Below are 19,204 nucleotides of genomic sequence, written 5' to 3' on the forward strand. Positions count from 1 at the left end.
ATGCCTAAAGTATTGGAGCTTCAGCTTTAGCATCAGTCCTTCCAATGAATATTCAGGACTGATTCCCTTTAGGATGGAGTGGTTGCATCTCCTGGCAGTCCAAGGGACTCTTCTCCAACACCATAGTTCAAAAGCATCAATTCTTCAGTGCTCAGCTTTCTTAATGGTCCGACTCTCACATCCATACATGACTACTGGATAAATCAGAGCTCTGACTACATGGACCTTTGTTGGCAAAGTAATGTCTCCGCTTTTTAATACGCTATCTAGATGGTCATAGCTTTTCTTCCAAGGAGCAAGTGTCTTTAAGTTCATGGCTGCAGTCATCATCTGCAGTGATTTTGGAGCCCAAGAAAATAAGTCTGTCACTGTTTCCATTCTTTCCGTATCTATTTGCCATGAAGTGATGGGACCATATGCCATGATCTTAGCTTTTTGAATGTTGAGTTTCAGTACAGCTTTTTCATTCTCTTCCTTCACTTTCATCAAGAGGCTCTTTCGTTCCTCTTCACTTTCTGCCATAAGGGTGGTGTCATCTGCGTATCTGAGGTTATTGTTTTTTCTCCCGGCAATCTTGATTCCAGCTTTTGCTTTATCCAGTTCAGCATTTCGCATGATGCACTCTGCATATAAGTTAAACAAGTAGGTTGACAGTATACAGCCTTGATGTGCTCCTTTCCCAATTTGGAACCAGTCCGCTGTTCCATGTCCAGTTCTAACTGTTGCTTCCTGACCTGCATAGATTTCTCAGGAGGCTTGTAAGGTGGTCTGGTACTCCCATCTCTTTCAGAATTTTCCACAGTTTGTTGTGATCCACATAGTCAAAGGCTTTGGCGTAGTCAATAAAGCAGAAGTAGATGTTTTCCTGGAACTCTCTTGCTTTTTCAATGATCCAATGGATGTTGGCAATTTGATCTCTGGTTTCTCTGTCTTTTCTAAATCCAGTTTGAACATCTGAAGTCCTCAGTTCACATACTGTTGAAGCCTGGATTGGAGAATTTTGAGCATTATTTTGCTAGTGTGTGAGATGAGTGCAATTGTGCAGTAGTTTGAACATTCTTTGGCATTGCCTTTCTTTAGGATTGGAATGAAAACTGACCTTTTCCAGTCCTGTGGCCACTGCTGAGTTTTCCAAATTTGCTGGCATATTGAACGCAGCACTTTCACAGCATCATCTTATAGGATTTGAAATAAATCAGTTGGAATTCCAGCACCCCCACTAACTTTCTTCCTAGTGATGCTTCCTAAGGCCCACTTGACTTCGCACTCCAGGATGTCTGGCTCTAGGTGAGTGATCACACCATCATGGTTATCTGGGTTATTAAGATCTTTTTAATATAGTTTTTCTGTGTATTCTTGCCACCTCTTCTTATTATCTTCTGCTTCTGTTATGTCCATACAGTTTCTGTCCTTTATTGTGTCCATCTTTGCATGAAACATTCCCTTGATATCTCTAATTTTCTTGAAGAAATCTCTAGTCTTTCCCATTCTATTGTTTTCCTCTACTTCTTTGCACTGATCACTGATGAAGGCTTTCTTCTCTCTCCTTGTTATTCTTTGGAGTTCTGCATTCAGATGAGTGTATCTTTCCTTTTCTCCTTTGCCTTTTGCTTCTGCTAGCAGTATTTTACACTGCGGCTTAGAGGTATCTTAAGGATTACTTCAGGGCTTCCCTAGGGGCTCAGTGGTAAAGAATCTGCCTGTCAATGCAGAAGAAAACAGTTTGATCCCTGATCTGTGAAGATCCCACATGCTGTGAAGCAGCTAAGCCCATGTATCTCAAATACTGAGTGTGTTCTCTGGAGCCCAGGAGCAACAACTGCTGAAGCCTGCATGCCCTAAAGCCCATGCTCCACAACAAGAAAAGCTACTGCAATGAGAACCTGTCAACTGCAACTAGAGAGTAGCCCCCTCGTGTAGCAACTAGAGAAAAGCCTGCACAGCAACTAAGACTCAGCACAGCCAAAAATAAGTAAATAAAATTATATTAAAAAAATTACTTCAATTGTTGGATTTTGTATTTCTAAAGACAATATTAAATTGATAGAAATGCAAATGACCTGTAACATTAACTCGGTCTCCACTGACAAGTTTGTGTAACAGAAAAACAAGTTTAATCAATACATATAACAATATCATATGTAAGTTTTAAAAATATATTTGTTAGAGGAAACACTGACTGACACCAGCCACCCTGGCCAGGCAAGATAGCAGTCACCTGCATGAGTTGTCTTAACAAAGAGGTCCTGGTAAGGAATGCAAACTAACAAGTTATCACCAATCAAAAGAATTTGCAAGAAGTCAAAAGAAGAACGGAGACACCAGCCCCTGATTCCTACCAACCTGAGAGTCCTTCTCACTAGAATCCACCTTGGCTGAGCGATGCATGACCACCAGGAAGGACCCTGAGTCAGAATGGCTGGCCAGAGATGACCCGAAAACAAACCCCATCACCATAACAACCCAAGACCGAAAGCCAGGTGGCAAAGCAATTTTCTTGGGTTCTCGGACCCTGCTGGTCTCTGCCTAGGCACCCCTTCCCAATAAAATCTCTTACTTTGTCACCACGTGTGTCTCCTCAGACAATTCATTTCCAGTGTTAGACAAGAACATACACTCTTGGACCCTAGAAGGGGTCCCTCTTCCTGCAACATATTCAACATATTCAGTCTTATGTGCAAAATATTAACACTGTTTGGATTTCTCTGTACACTGTACTCTGTACTCTGGTTTGGATTTCTCTGTACTCTGTACTCAAATGGTGCTACATCATTTGAAAAAAGTAGACGTCTCTCCCAACCTGCAGAATTTAGGTACCTGGAAACTCCCTTAGTAGAACCTGCAGCTGAGGAATTAGATTCAACAGAGGTGGGGTGGGAGTTGGGAGACATAAGTGCTGAAGGACCATGACGAGGAATGAGTTTATACAAGACTCATTCAACAAACACAGAGTACCAGAGATGCTAGAAGTAAAACACACTCCTTGATCTCAAGGAGTTCAGTCTAGAGAGGAAGAAGTCTCATTATAATCACCTGCTTATACAAAACTGCAATAAAAGCGATGTTAATTCATACAAGTTAGGAACCAAGAAAAGGTTATTGCAAGACAATGAAGTAGTGTGGACAATTACATTAGAGGAAAAAATGCAGATGAAGTAAACAACAGCCATGGCAGTTAAAGGTAAAGGGAAGACAGAAGAGACCGCTCTATCCTTTGTTAAGGAGGTTCTTGTCTTCACTCTAGAGATACAGGAAAACCACTTAAGGGTATTTAAGCAAGAGAATTGTGTGATGAGACTGGCATTTTTCAACACAACATGGTGATTTTTTTTCTAAAGGATGTAACTGAACAGCAAACTGCATGCAGAAGCAAGCTATTTGAGTCAGTTCACACAAGAGATGATGAAGGCATGAAATAGGGGTGAGGCATGGACGCTGGAGGGGAGGAAATGGATATGAGAATTCAGGATTTGAAACTGAGAGAATCTGACAAATGTGAGAGGGAGAGTCAAGACGACTTGTTTTTAGCTTGGTTGTCTACTAGTGGAGGCTGGTAGCTTCCTAGCTTGTCTTCCCCAGAAGGCTCAAAATTACTTCAGATTCTATATAAGAGATAGCCCTTGTACTTAAAACATTTCTATTGTCCTTTGAGGGCTGATTAAAACAATTAGTCATTAGCAAATATGACGTTTGAAACCACCAGAGTAGGTGAGACAAAGTGTGAAATGACAGGTGGACTAGCTTAGTCAAGAATCACCAAGTACAGTGGTTAGGGGCATTAGGCCTCATACAGTCAGAAACCCATGTGTAAATTTACAGCCAGCCCTCTGTATCCAGGCTCTCCCATCTGCAGATTCAACCAATTGCAGACCATGTAGTATGTATTTATTAAAAAAAGTCCATATATAAGTGAACCCACACAGTTCAAACCCACATTCATGGGTCTACTGTATAGCGCAGAGGAAAAGGAACTCATTAAAATAAAGAAGGAGCCATGAAAGAACTATCAGGAGAATCAAGAGAATTCAGTGTCACAGGTGACAAAGGAGCAGTTTTAGAGAGGAAAGAATAATGCCCAGTACCAAACACAGCAAGGATAGTAAGACAAGGTTAGGAAAAAACTCCGTAGGATTTCATAAGCTCCAAACTAGTTTTGTTCATCACATATATTCAATACCTATTAGAATACATAGAACTTCTGAGGGCCTTTAACACACTAATGCATATTATGAATCTCCAGAAAGCTACAGTATGCACTGTTTTCCAAATGTGACCATGAAATCCTTCTGTCATATAAAAGACGTATCTCAAGAACACCTGAGTTTCTTAGAAAACTGGGAAATGATAATAAAAAGTAAGATGATAATTACATGACAATGTGTATAAATACACACATGGACCCAAAAGCCTAGAAGAAAATAAGTGTGTTAAAAGTGGCTGCTTCAAGTGAAGCATACTTAATCACTCAAGGACAGTGCTGGGAAAACTTATCAGACAAATAAGACAGAGGTAGTGGGGATGGAGTGAACTGTATAGATACAAAAAATATTTGAGAAAGTATAAGGACTCAGTTTGGGGATGACTAGATGTAGCAGAAGAGGGTAGAGAAGATCAAAGATGAAAGATTTCAGTTTCTGCCTGGTCAGCTGGACAGTGAGGAGAGGGGAAAGAATAAAACATTAATTCGTTTTAGGCATATTGATTTCAGAAAAAACATGGACAGAATTCAGTTCAGTTCAGTACAGTCGCTCAGTCATGTCCGACTCTTTGCGACCCCATGAATCGCAGCACACCGGGCCTCCCTGTCCATCACCAACTCCCAGAGTTCACTCAGACTCACGTCCATCGAGTCAGTGATGCCATCCAGCCATCTCATCCTCTGTCATCCCCTTCTCCTCCTGCCCCCAATCCCTCCCAGCATCAGAGTCTTTTCCAATGAGTCAACTCTTCGCATGAGGTGGCCAAAGTACTGGAGTTTCAGCTTCAGCATCATTCCTTCCAAAAAATCCCAGGGCTGATCTCCTTCAGAATGGACTGGTTGGATCTCCTTGCAGTCCAAGGGACTCTCAAGAGTCTTCTCCAACACCACAGTTCAAAAGCATCAATTCTTCGGTGCTCAGCCTTCTTCACAGTCCAACTCTCACATCCATACATGATCACAGGAAAAACCATAGCCTTGACTAGACGGACCTTTGTTGGCAAAGTAATGTCTCTGCTTTTGAATATGCTATCTAGGTTGGTCATAACTTTCCTTCCAAGGAGTAAGCGTCTTTTAATTTCATGGCTGCAGTCACCATCTGCAGTGATTTTGGAGCCCCAAAAAATAAAGTCTGACACTGTTTCCACTGTTTCCCCATCTATTTCCCATGAAGTGATGGGACCGGATGCCATGATCTTCGTTTTCTGAATGTTGAGCTTTAAGACAACTTTTTCACTCTCCGCTTTGACTTTCATCAAGAGGCTTTTTGGGTCCTCTTCACTTTCTGCCATAAAGGTGGTGTCATCTGCATATCTGAGGTTACTGATATTTCTCCCAGCAATCTTGATTCCAGCTTGTGCTTCTTCCAGCCCAGCGTTTCTCATGATGTACTATGCATAGAAGTTAAATAAGCAGGGTGACAATATACAGCCTTGACGTACTCCTTTTCCTATTTGGAACCAGTCTGTTGTTCCATGTCCAGTTCTAACTGTTGCTTCCTGACCTGCATACAGATTTCTCAAGAGGCAGGTCAGGTGGTCTGGTATTCCCATCTCTTTCAGAATTTTCCACAATTTATTGTGATCCACAGAAGCGCGGGCAGCTGCGACCGGTGCACTAAGTACAGCAGAGAGGAGCTACCCCACGTCCTAGATCAGGGGCAGAAGCCGCGAGGACCCCATGCCCGAAGGGCGGCGGCCAAGAGGAGTTACCACACGTCAGAGGTCAGGGGCAGCGGCGAGACTGCCAGGCTGCGACCGCACAGGAACTACCGAGAAGAGCTACCGCGCGTCTGAGGCCAGGGGCGGCGGCCGGGAGGAGCTACCCCACGCCCGAGGCCGGAGCAGCAGCCTAGAGGACCAACCCCATGTCTAAGGAGCGGTGGCTGCGCAGGTGCAGGAGGGCCTAGAGGAGCTATCCCACGTTGAAGGTCAGGAAGGGCGGCAGTGAGGAGATACCCCTCGTCCAAGGTAAGGAGCAGCGGCTGCACTTTGCTGGAGCAGCCACAAAGAGATACCCCATGCCCAAGGTAAGAGAAACCCAAGTAAGACAGTAGGTGTTGCAAGAGGTCATCAGAGGGCAGACACACTGAAACCATACTCACAGAAAACTAGTCAATCTAATCACACTAGGACCACAGCCTTGTCTAACTCAATGAAAGGAAGCCATGACTGTGGGGCAACCCAAGACCGGCGGGTCATGGTGGAGAGATCTGACAGAATGTGGTCTACTGGAGAAGGGAATGGCAAACTACTTCAGTATTCTTGCCTTGAGAACCCCATGAACAGTATGAAAAGGCAAAATGATAGGATACTGAAAGAGGAACTCCCCAGGTCAGTAGGTGCCCAATATGCTACCGGAGATCAGTGGAGAAATAACTCCAGAAAGAATGAAGGGATGGAGCCAAAGCAAAAACAATACCCAGCTGTGGATGTGACTGGTGATAGAAGCAAGGTCCAATGCTATAAAGAGCAATATTGCATAGGAACCTGGAATGTCAGGTCCATGAATCAAGGCAAATTGGAAGTGGTCAAACAAGAGATGGCAAGAGTGAATGTCAACATTCTAGGAATCAGCGAACTCAAATGGACTGGAATGGGTGAATTTAACTCAAATGACCATTGTATCTACTACTGCGGGCAGGAATCCCTCAGAAGAAAAGGAGTAGCCATCATGGTCAACAAGAGTCTGTAATGCAGTACTTGGATGCAATCTCAAAAACGACAGAATGATCTCTGTTCGTTTCCAAGGCAAACTATTCAATATCACAGTAATCCAAGTCTATGCCCCAACCAGTAACGCTGAAGAAGCTGAAGTTGAACGGTTCTGTGAAGACCTACAAGACCTTTTAGAACTAACCCCAAAAAAGATGTCCTTTTCATTATAGGGGACTGGAATGCAAAAGTAGGAATTCAAGAAATACCTGGAGTAACAGGCAAATTTGGCCTTGGAATATGGAATGAAGCAGGGCAAAGACTAATAGAGTTTTGCCAAGAAAATGCACTGGTCATAGCAAACACCCTCTTCCAACAACACAAGAGAAGACTCTACACACGGACATCACCAGATGGTCAACACCGAAATCAGACTGACTATATTCTTTGCAGCCAAAGATGGAGAAGCTCTATACAGTCAACAAAAACAAGACCGAGAGCTGACTGTGGCTCAGATCATGAACTCCTTATTGCCAAATTCAGACTTAAATTGAACAAAGTGGAGAAAACCACTAGACCATTCAGGTATGACCTAAATCAAATCCCTTACAATTATACAGTAGAAGTGAGAAATAGATTTAAGGGCCTAGATCTGATAGATAGATTGCCTGATTAACTATGGTATGAGGTTTGTGACACTGTACAGGAGACAGGGATCAAGACCATCCCCATGGAAAAGAAATGCAAAAAAGCAAAACGGTTGTCTGGGGAAGCCTTACAAAGGCTATGAAAAGAAGAGAAGCGAAAAGCAAAGGAGAAAAGGAAAGATATAAGCATCTGAATGCAGAGTTCCAAAGAATAGCAAGAAGAGATAAGAAAGCCTTCTTCAGTGATCAATGCAAAGAAATAGAGGAAAACAACAGAATGGGAAAGCCTAGAGATCTCTTCAAGAAAATTAGAGATACCAAGGGAACATTTCACGCAAAGATGGGCTCGATAAAGGACAGAAATGGTACAGACCTAACAGAAGCAGAAGATATTAAGAAGAGGTGGCAGGAATACACAGAAGAACTGTACCAAAAAGATCTTCACGACCCAGATAATCACGATGGTGTGATCACTGATCTAGAGCCAGACATCCTGGAATGTGAAGTCAAGTGGGCCTTAGAAAGCATCACTATGAACAAAGCTAGTGGAGGTGATGGAATTCCAGTTGAGCTATTTCAAATCCTGAAAGATGATGCTGTAAAAGTGCTGCGTTCAATATGCCAGCAAATTTGGAAAACTCAGCAGTGGTCACAGGACTGGAAAAGGTCAGTGTTCATTCCAATCCCAAAGAAAGGTAATGCCAAAGAATGCTCAAACTACCACACAATTGCACTCATCTCACACGCTAGTAAAGTAATACCCAAAATTCTCCAAGCCAGGCTTCAGCAATATGTGAACCGTGAACTTCCAGATGTTCAAGCTGGTTTTAGAAAAGGCAGAGGAACCAGAGATCAAATTACCAACATATGCTGGATCATGGGAAAAGCAAGAGAGTTCCAGAAAAACATCTATTTCTGCTTTATTGACTACGCCCAAGCCTTTGACTATATGGATCACAATAAACTGTGGACAGCATTGCTGCTACTGCTGCTGCTAAGCCGCTTCAGTCGTGTCCGACTCTGTGAGACCCCATGGACTGCAGCCTACCAGGCTCCCCAGTCCCTGGGATTCTCCAGGCAAGAACACTGGAGTGGGTTGCCCTTTCCTTCTCCAAGGCATGAAAGTGGAAAGTGAAAGTGAAGTCGCTCAGTCGTGTCCGACTCTTAGCGACCCCATGGACTGCAGCCTACCAGGCTCCTCCATCCATGGGATTTTCCAGGCAACAGTACTGGAGTGGGGTGCCATTGCCTTCTCCAGTGGACAGCATTAGCTGAATTTAAAGAAAACAAAGTAAGATGCGAGAAACAGCAAAAGATTAATATCTTAACTAGGTAAAGCATTCATGAAAACCAATACAAAAGCACTTAAGACACTATAAAATATATAAACAATTTATAAAACAGCTCATAAAATTCTATCACGGAAATAACCACTCAGAAAAAGTTTCACCATAAAGATGTTCATAGCAGCGTCACTTATAGGAGGAAATATATAAATCTAAATGTTCAACCTAATTATACATCCTATAATCAAATCATGGTATATAAATCATAGAATAATATGTAGCCAAAAACTGTTTATGGATAATCTATAATGACATGTAAACATGTTTATGACAATGTTAAATTAAAAAAAAAATCAAAGCAGGATATAAAATTGTGTATGTAGAATAATTTCAACTATGAAAAACAAAATAAAAACCTCAACGTTAATAGTGTTTATATTAGGTAGTGATTTTAAGTGACATAAAATTATTTATTGTTCTGAGTTTTCTAAATCTTTTCTAATAGGCATGATTGTACTTTAAATAAGAGGAAAATGTTTTATTTATCTAAGAGAAAAACTACTGTGTAAAACTAGAATGGAAAAAGATAGGTAGTTGTATATGCTTGGCCCTCCTAAGCCATTCACTCATATGTCCCCAGAGGTGGGAGAAAAAAGTGTGTGTTGGTGTATGTGTAAGATGGTATGGAAAAAACTGGAGAAACTTCTTGATTAATCCAATATTTTAAAGCAGGGCAGGGGGAGAGACAGTTCCTTGCCCCAAGGGACTGGTAATTTTGAGAGCTGTTATTATATACATATATATCTATCCTGTTTTAAATAAATTCAAAAGTAATATAAGATCTTAATAAAATTGACAAATTTTTAAAATATTTTGCTAGTCTGGAATTACATAAAGTTCGAGGTAGGACTTTTGACATAAGGCTGGTAGGTTTAATGGCATGGCAATCCATAATCAAAATTCCAGGACAATTTGGAACGAATACAAAGGTCATGGCCTGAGGAGAAAGACCAGGGCAAGAGGGTTAACAGCCAGGTTAGAGGGAAAATATCTGACTATCTTTATAGCATCAAGAGTACAAGGTTCAGTATAATGAGATCATATCAACAGATATTTGAGGATTCTTGACAGAATTAAAGAGGTACAATGTGAAAAATTCTGGATAAACTAACACATACCCAACCCCAAATGCTAAGATATTCCACCTAAAAACATAATTATTACTGTATCAAAAGTCCATTCAGCTGAGTAACTTCTTTCTTATGGAGGCATGAGACATGGTTCCATGGTAGTCACCTCTAACTTCAACTCAGAAGTCAGGGGACAAACCCCTTTAACCCTGAATCCACTCTCCAATCTAATTCCCATTTCTCAAAGCATACTTTCATATTTCATTTCATCACGTAAGCTTTTGGCTAAGCCTTTTAAAAATCTACTTATTCTTCTATCCTTTAACACTTGATAACTTTTACAGTTGCATTTTGCTTTGTAAAGTATCTGTTTCATTTTATCTAACCTAAACTTTACCTTTCTCGTGCTCAGCTCTCTGAGGCAGGCCCTACGCTTTATTCTTCTACAATCTAGAGCATGCAATACATGTACAGCACAAAAGTGCTTAGTAAGTGTGTGCAGAAATGAATTACTCTGTAAGTCTCCTCTTCCTATTACTTTAGGTATTCAGTATAAGGTTACTGTATTTAAACACTGTTAAAAGGGCAATACATCCATTAATGAAATTTGCAACTTCTCCCCATCCTCTATCCTCTGATGGGGCTTCCAAGTGGCGTAGAGGTAAAGAATCCGCTTGTCAATGCAGGAGATGCCTGAGACGTGGGTTGGATCCCTGGAATAGGAAGATCCCCTGAAGGAGGGCATGGCAACCCACTCCAGTATTCTTGCCTGGAGAATCCCATGAACAAAGGAGCCTGGCGGGCTACAGCCCATGGGGTCACAAAGTCGGACACAACTGAGTGACTGAGCACACGCACACACACATCCTCTGATATCCCACTGTTCAATACTGTATCATCTCTCACATGGGTTTACTGTGCATACACATGAGATTAAAATAATAAAAATCACTGAAGACTTATAATGATTTACATTCATAGTCTTATTTACCCCTCCTATCCTTTCAAGTTACATATTACTGTCTCCACTTTAGAGTCCAATATAGCAAGTAAGAGATGGAGCGGTCAATCCAGGCAACTGCAGAGCTCAAGTCTGGAGCTATACTAGTTTCGGTGGTTATGGACGCATGTATTATCATCACAAACTGTTATTCATCTAGGAGTAGGGATCCAATTTTAACCATTTTAGTATCTCTCTGCATAGCCCAATGCCTAAGATGGAAAGGGTATTTCATGCTCATGGATTAGATAACCCTTATCAAGAGAGTCATTAAGCTATCACATGACTTAAGTAAGTCACTTTACCTCTCTTACCAATTAGGGGGTAAACTATTAATTTCCTACCTAAATCCTCATCTAATTCTCAAATTCCAAGTCTATAATTGCCCAATAAATACGAGTTTATGAATCCAGCAGTTGTTATGGAGAATATTGACTGTAATAACTTATGTTACAGTCCTATCAATGAATCAGGGATTTATACAGGTTTTTGGCCAGGAGAAAGAACTAAGTCCACTAGTAACTGGGCATTATAATCCTACTTGTTAAATGGATATTACCACGTGAGAAAAGCATAAGAATAAGCAAAACTGAGGCTCTTTTTTCAAAATGGTCTATTTAAAAAAAAAATCAATTGATATATTTTAAGCTTAAAAACCAAACAAAAAGCTAATCTAGACAGAAGATACATGGCAACTAAACGTAATAATTCTACATCCAAAAAAAGACTATAAAGTAGTTATTAGGACTATTGGGGAAAGGTGACTATGGACTATATACTACCCAAGAGTATTTTATCAATGTTAAATTTCTGAACGTGGTGATTATATTGTAGTTATGTGGTTCAACTCAGTTCAGTTCAGTCACTCAGTTGTGTCCGACTCTTTGTGACCCCATGGACTATAGCACGCCAGGCCTCCTTGTCCATCACCAACTCCTGGAGTTTACTCAACTCATGTCCATTGAGTCAGTGATGCCATCCAGCCATCTCATCCTCTGTCATCCCCTTCTCCTCCCACCTTCAATCTTCCCCATCATCAGGCTCTTTTCAAATGAGACAGTTCTTCACATCAGGTGGGCAAAGTATTGGGGTTTCAGCTTCAGCATAAGTCCTTCCAGTGAATACTCAGGATTGGTTTCCTTTAGGATGGACTGGTTGGATCTCCTTGCAGTCCATGGGACTCTCAAGAGTCTTCTCCAACACCACAGTTCAGAGGCATCAATTCTTGGCACTCAGATTTCTTTAAGTCCAACTCTCACATCCATTCATGACTACTGGAAAAATATCCTTATTCTCAGGTGATCCTTTTAGGGATAAAGTATCATGATGTCTACCACTAATTCAAATGGTTCAGAAAAAAAAAAAAAAAAAAAACACGCACAGAGAAAGGAAAAACAAATGCGGCAAAATGTGAACAACTGTTGAATCATGAATCTCTGGGATAGCCAAATAAATATTCATTATGTTATTTTTGCAACTCTTCTGTAGTTTTGAAAATTCTCAAAAGTTGGAAAAAAATGACAAAAAACAAAATAAAGTATGAAGAAGAATAATTTTGAACTTAAAATTTAATACTGAGAAGCTACTAATCAAGAATGAGGAAGATGGGAATTCCCTGGAGGACCAGTAGTTACAACACCGTGTTTCCACTGCAGAGGGCATGGGTTCGATCCCTGGTTGGGGAACTAAGATCCTGCATGCCTCGCAGTGTGGCCACAACAACAAACAAAAACAAACAATAATAAGGATAAAACAAATCTTCAGAAAGAAATCCTGCATTTTCTCTGAGCAAAACATAACTAACTTGACAACAAAACGAAACATAACTAAAATAATGTAAAAATCTTGTGTGTACACATACACACAAAAATGCTTAATCACAGACATCTAAGACCTGGAACTTTTCATGGACGAATACTAAAAAAAACAATTCCTAAAGAGAATACTGTAACTGTAATCCTATGCTCTCATAGGATCCTGGCACATTTGGAATAACCGGAGGAAATAAGACTTTACTGCTAGTATCTGGTATCATGTTGTGTGTGTTTTCTTATTTTCTGTGACTTTAATCAGGCAAGGTAAGTTTCATTACATCTGTCACAAAAAGAAAACTGATCCTTAATTTCCTCAAGGTATAAATCATTGTAAACATGTAAAGACACTATTATACTAATTAAGGGACTTCTCAGGTGGTGCTAATGGTAAAGAACCCTTCTGCCAATGCAGGAGACAGAAAAGATGTGGGTTTGATGGATCCCTGGGTCAGGAAGGTCCCCTGAAGGAGGCCTGGCAACCCACTCCAGTTTTCTTGCCTGGAGAATCCCATGGACAGAGAAGCCTGGCAGGCTACAGTTTATAGGGTTGCAAGGAGTGGGACATGACTGAAGTGACTTGGCAAGCATGCATACTAATTAACTCACTTTGGCTTAATTTGCAGTGAGACTTTAAAATTACTTACTGACATGTTATGATCAATTTTAAAGAGCTATTCAATATTTGTATATTATCAGAGAAGTGAAGAGGTATGGGTTAGACTGCTCCTAAATAGAATGAAATACACTTATAAATATTCGACAAGAATATAGTGAGATCAAGTTTTACTCTTAAAAAAATTAAAAAAGATCTAAAGCTTAAGATTGTTATTGCTACATATGCTTTTTATTTCTTTGGCCACACCACATGGCACACGGAACTTAGTTCTCCAATTAGGGATCCAATCCACAGCCTTTGTACTGGCACGGAATCTTAACAACTGGACCACCAGAGGAAGTCCCATGATTGTACTGTTTTGAGATAAATTTTGAAAAGATAAGTAACATGACAATCCATTGCAGCACTCTCTATTCGTAAGAGGAAAATATGTGGCTGGCTGCTAAATCAAGATAAATAATCATTACATTAAATGCTTATCCTCATGAACACGGAATGGGTTACACAGTTGAAATAACTACAAAGTTCACTAAAAAGGTAAAATAAAATTAAAAACAAACAAAACAAAACACAAAACCATTAACACAAAACTCAAACTGTCACCAATGTCTAGGACAGAGCTCAAGAATGGTCCTAGTGTGAACTCTGATTACTCAATTTATATAGCTAAGTGATGAAATATTGACCACCTCTTGCTAAAGACTCCCTAAGAAGTATTTCCTGTGGTAGAATTCATAACTGTATTTATACACTATTGAGAAAATAGAGCCATTATTAAGAACAAGCTACTGTGATCTGGCACTGAAAGAGATGAACCCATTTTAGGGATCCTGATATATGTACCCTGGCTGAAATGGTCAACTGTTACTTTAACTGACACTTCCAATTCAAAATAATGCTAAAAGACAACTTGAGCTTTTAAATAATTGAAAATTTAAATCATATATACTTGTCAGAATGATTTTGGAGAAAAACTATTCTTTTTCCTAAACTTCAACACTTCAACTATAAGTGAATTTCCACAGATGATAATGGGAAGCAGGTTTTCAAACTATAGTAAGACAAACTGGAAATACAAATGGAGAAAACTGCTTACTCATTTACTACCCTAAAGCAAGTGTTGACTCACAGAGGTAGACAGGTAAATCATCCATGGTTCTGCCTGCCACAAGCTTGCCATGGACATGTGTACAACTTGAAGATTCTAGGCAAAGGCTAGTGATATCAAAGAACAACTGCTTTTTGAAAGGCACCATGGCCCCCTTCCTGGCTTACCTTCACTCTAGAAACCAGTGGCTGCTCTCTGGGGGTTCAGAGAGCTATTCTGCAACTCCTTCAGTCACCCTAGCAGGTAAAGAGTGCAAAGGATCAGAGCTTAGGGCCAGACTTCTGAAATGGTTTTTGACTCCTATTTATTGTGATTAAAATCAGAGAAATCAGGAATAAAAATCTGGTACTCTGCATCTCTGGGCATATTTGAAATGTCAATTCTACTTTTGTCAGGTATTTCTAATAAATCAATTCACATGTGCTTTACTTTCTATCTGATCTTTAAAGTCATTTTACCAATTCACTTGTGAAAAAAATCCACATATTTTCACTTTATCAGAGATGTAGTCTCTGTATTCACAAAACAATAAAAATCAGAATAAAAAACAAGCAAACTTCAAAAATCATAAGGAAAATTTCTATCTTTGCTAATACAAATAACTCACGTAAATAACTCTTAGGCTCTACCAAGAATACTTATAAACAAACTGGAGGCTCTGTGGTAAAGAATCCGCCTGCCAATGTAGGAGACACGGTTCCATCCCTGGGGAATCCCACGGACAAAGGAGCCTGGGGGTGGGGTGGGGTGATGTACAGTCCACGGGGTTGCAAAGAGTCTGACACAACTTAGTGACTAACAACAAAACATAGTAATGATTTAACAACAAAACTGGAAGCATTCTAAAATGTCAGAATGCAGTTTTAATTTAACTCTCCTCAGTGGTCTGCAATGAATAAGAGATGTAGCAAAATGTTACATACATTAAAACATAACTAAACCCAGTAATCCTATGTGTGCCTGCTCAATCGCTTCAGTAGTGTCCGACTCTTTCGACCTCATGGAGCCCACCAGGCTCCTCTTGTCCATGGCATAGTCCAGCAAGAATACTGGAGTGGGTTGCCATGCCCTCCTCCAAGGGATCTTCCCAACCCAGGAAGCGAACCCATGTCTCCTGCATCTCCTGCATAGTAGGCAGATTCCTCGCCCACTGAACCACCTGGGAAGCCCAATTCTACGTGTAAATGCTTCCAAAAGCAAATTCACCAATAACATCACAGTTACTTTCATCAGTAAAATGGTATTCACTAGATACCCGACAGTTAAAGTCGCTCAGTCGTAGCTGACTCTTTGCGACCCCATGGACTGTAGCTCCCCCAGGTTCCTCTGTTCATGGTGAGTCTCCAGGTAAAGATACTGGAGGGGGTTGCCAAGCCCTCATCCAGGGGATCTTCCCAATCCAGGATCAAACCCATGTCTCCTACATTGCTGGAGGATTCTTTACCAATTGAGCCACCAGAGAAGCCCAGTAAATATTTATTTAATTTAACCTGTGAAACTATTCTTTAGTTACTTACGTTGTTTTCATACAAAACAACTGTTCTTAAACTTTCAGGAAGTATGAAACCTTTATGGAATTTCCCTAGAGAGATGTACAAAGAAAATTTTACAAATAACTTCAGGGTAAACAAACCCAGGTTAAGAACTCCTGATACAGAATCACACACTCATATGATGTACCTTAATTGCATACTACTCAAATAGACAACATATTAGTCTTACCTAGGCTTCAGAGCCAACTGAAATACAATTTCAAGAAAAGAAAAACATTTAGTAACTTATGATTAACCTGGCTTGTTTAGAAAGGTTCACTTCTTCAACTGTTAAAAACTACAACAAACATGTGCTAAGTTTTTGATAAATCATTAACAACTCATTACTAATTTTGCTTTACGAACATTACAACTGGCTGATCAAGCTTAAAAAGATGCCATTTGCAGGGGACAAAGCAAAATAATCTTAACATTGTTGAACACTAGGAAGAAAATGGAAGGGGATCAGGTCAGTACCATTGGCCAGGGATGTGAAACACTGTTCAGAGATTGTCATGTATGACCATACAGCCTCAGACACCAAGGTGTTCATAACAGTAATCTGATCAATTTTAAGTAGAGAAGAAAAACAAATGTGATTTAAAAACAATTTTTATGACTATAATAATTATATGCATTTTCACTTATGGCTAGAGTAGGTTAAAACACAAACAGTGTAAAAAAATTACCCTGGCACGTCCAGAAACAGAAATATCCCCTAATTATATATAGGAATGAATAAAATTACACTAAAAAATGATCTTTATAATGTGCTACTCATTTTTAAAAATCACTCTAAATGTGTTTTTATCACTTTAAATTCACACAGTAGGCCCTGTGGCATTAAACGATGCATAAACGAAGTCCCTATTCTAAAGAGGTGTCCAGTGCTCTGAGAATGGAAAGTGCAGCATAAGGGCACAAAAATGACAAATGATGACACCCCCATGCACACATCCCTCAAAAGAAACATTCATTTATTCTCTATGCCCTCTTAAAAACCTACTGCTGGGGTAAAAATTGTGTTTTGTGTCCAAAAGGAAACTATAAATTCACAACTTTAATAAATACCAAGATTAAAAACAAAAACAAAAACCTGTTCCAAAAACCTGTTCTAAATCTCACAAGATTTAATTGCTATAAAGTGAGTTAAAAAAAAACTTGAGAGGTAACAAAATAGAACTTAACAAGGAAAAAGGAGGTATGCTTCCTGAACACAGCTTCTCTTTTAGAAACAATATTAATCTTAAATATTAATTGCTTTTACAAAATACAATTCTTTGCTGCTTCTATTTTGTTGATTGTATGAAGAAATTAAAATATTAAGTCCTTATGACTGGTAAAGGCACCAGTGTTTTTTCAAGCCATTTCTCTCCCATCAATGAAGTTCTAACCAAGTTTGACAATTCATAACTGATGTAATCAAATGTTTTTAATGTTTAATTAAAACATGAGATCTGAGGACTTGAATTTCAAAGGTTCTTTTTTCACCAAATGTCAAAGCTACGACATCTATAGATTTGACAGTTACTAAAAGTATACAGACTTCCCTCGTGGCTCAGCGGTGAAGTGTCTGCCTACAATGCGGGAGACCAGGGCTCGATCCCATGAGTCGGGAAGATCCCCTGGAGTGGCAACCCACTCCAGTACTCTTGCCTGGAAAATCCCATGGACGGAGGAGCCTGGTAGGCTACAGCCCATAGGGGTCACAAAGAGTTGGAGACTACTGAGCAACTTCACTTTCACCTTCAAAGGTATATAATGTAATTGCTACATATGTCCCAGGCTTTCTAAATTTTAGCATACTGACTGGGCCATATTCTGAAATGTCCAAATCAAGTTGTCAATGATTTCAAATTAATTTAGCAAATCCTCAATGGTGGCCTAATTACACATTTAGCACTGTGCTAGCAATGGAGGGCTCCAAACAAACATGGAATAAAAGGAACCATTCCTGCACATTTCTCGAAAAAGTGAAATGACTTTCACTTTTCTATTCTAGTTCAGAACTTGATATTAAAGAATGCAGCAAAGACCAGAGAGGAGCAACGAGGAATTTTCAGCATTAAAAAAAAAAAAAAGTGAGTTATTTTCAATTAAAAGGCCTATCTCCCCTGCCGGTTAACAGCAGCATAATGCCTAAAGTTGATTTTGATGACACTATTTCTAAAAAGCAAAAAAAAAATTTTTCTCGTCCTCAATCTGTCTTCCTTTTTAAGGTCTTCTAACGCTCAGGCCATGATCAACTCTATCGAGTATTCTTGTTTTAAAATACACCAGGTGATTTTAAAACAAGAGGGTGGTAACTCTTCTTTTAAAACTACACACTTAAGTCTAGGCCCCGGGTGTCCTCCGGCACAGTCCCGACAGAGGACGGCGAGGAGCAGAGCCCACCTTCGGACAGTGTTTACCGCACCGGACGCAGCCGAGAGCAGAAGCACTGATCCCGAACGGCGTGGAGAAAGGGGGCGAGCGCATTACGGGGCCCCAGTGGGGTCGCAGCGCCAGATGCCACCCCGGGAGCAGCATACGGGAGGGCAGGGTCGCTGCCGGCCGCTTCCAGAGAGCGGCCACCGCCTCGCGGGGCCTGGACGGCGCTGACGAGGCTGCGAAGGCGAGGGGCGCGGCGGGCGGCGGAGCCCGGCGTCGATTCCTGCCCGCGGCGGCGGCGCGCGTAGGCTCGAGGCCGCAGGGCCTCCAGCGGCGGCCGGAGGGCAGGGCGGCAGGTGCGGGAGAGGCGGGAGCCTTCTCCATCCGGGAGGATGTGCCCCGGAGGTCGCAGGCCGGGGCGAGAGAGGAAAGACCCGGGAGCCCGAGATACTGGCCCCCCGGGAGCGGTGGGGCAGTCAGGGGCGACTGTAGACGGCCGCGTCGGGAGCAGAAAAGAGATCCGGCCCGACACTCCCCGGCTCGGTACCCAGCTCACCGTGCCTCCGTCCTTAATGATGATCTTTTTGGCCAGCATAATACTGCGGTTCGCGGCCCTTTTCTTCTTCTTCCCCTGGGTCATTTTACCATCCTCGATTCCTGGTGCTGCTGCAGCCACTCCCGGGGCGGCCGGCCCCAGCGGCGAGTGCCGTCCCGCTACTACTGCCGGGCCGAGCCGCTCGGGGCACCCGCCGCCATCTTGAGGGCCCGGCCTGCCTCCGGCGGCGCGTCACATCGTGCGATCGGCCGACGAGTGCGCCCCGCCCCGCCCACGTGACGCGCCCCGCCTGC

The 19,204-nt window shown here is 41.3% G+C and overlaps 1 protein-coding gene across 2 annotated transcripts in view; it reads right to left on the reverse strand.

Annotated features, from left to right (window-relative positions):
* The window catches only part of MFSD14A (major facilitator superfamily domain containing 14A), a 53,259-nt gene extending 34,127 nt beyond the window's left edge, over nucleotides 1-19,132 (reverse strand). For both annotated transcript variants that reach the window (XM_070367606.1, XM_005906519.2), the window contains exon 1: nucleotides 18,912-19,132. In XM_070367606.1, coding sequence (XP_070223707.1) covers nucleotides 18,912-18,995 — 84 coding nt within the window. In that variant the 5' untranslated portion in view covers nucleotides 18,996-19,132. The remainder of the gene's footprint in view (nucleotides 1-18,911) is intronic.
* Between the last annotated feature and the right edge of the window lie 72 nt (nucleotides 19,133-19,204).

Source organism: Bos mutus, chromosome 3 (assembly GCF_027580195.1).
Source record: "Bos mutus isolate GX-2022 chromosome 3, NWIPB_WYAK_1.1, whole genome shotgun sequence".
Lineage (NCBI taxonomy): Eukaryota > Metazoa > Chordata > Mammalia > Artiodactyla > Bovidae > Bos > Bos mutus.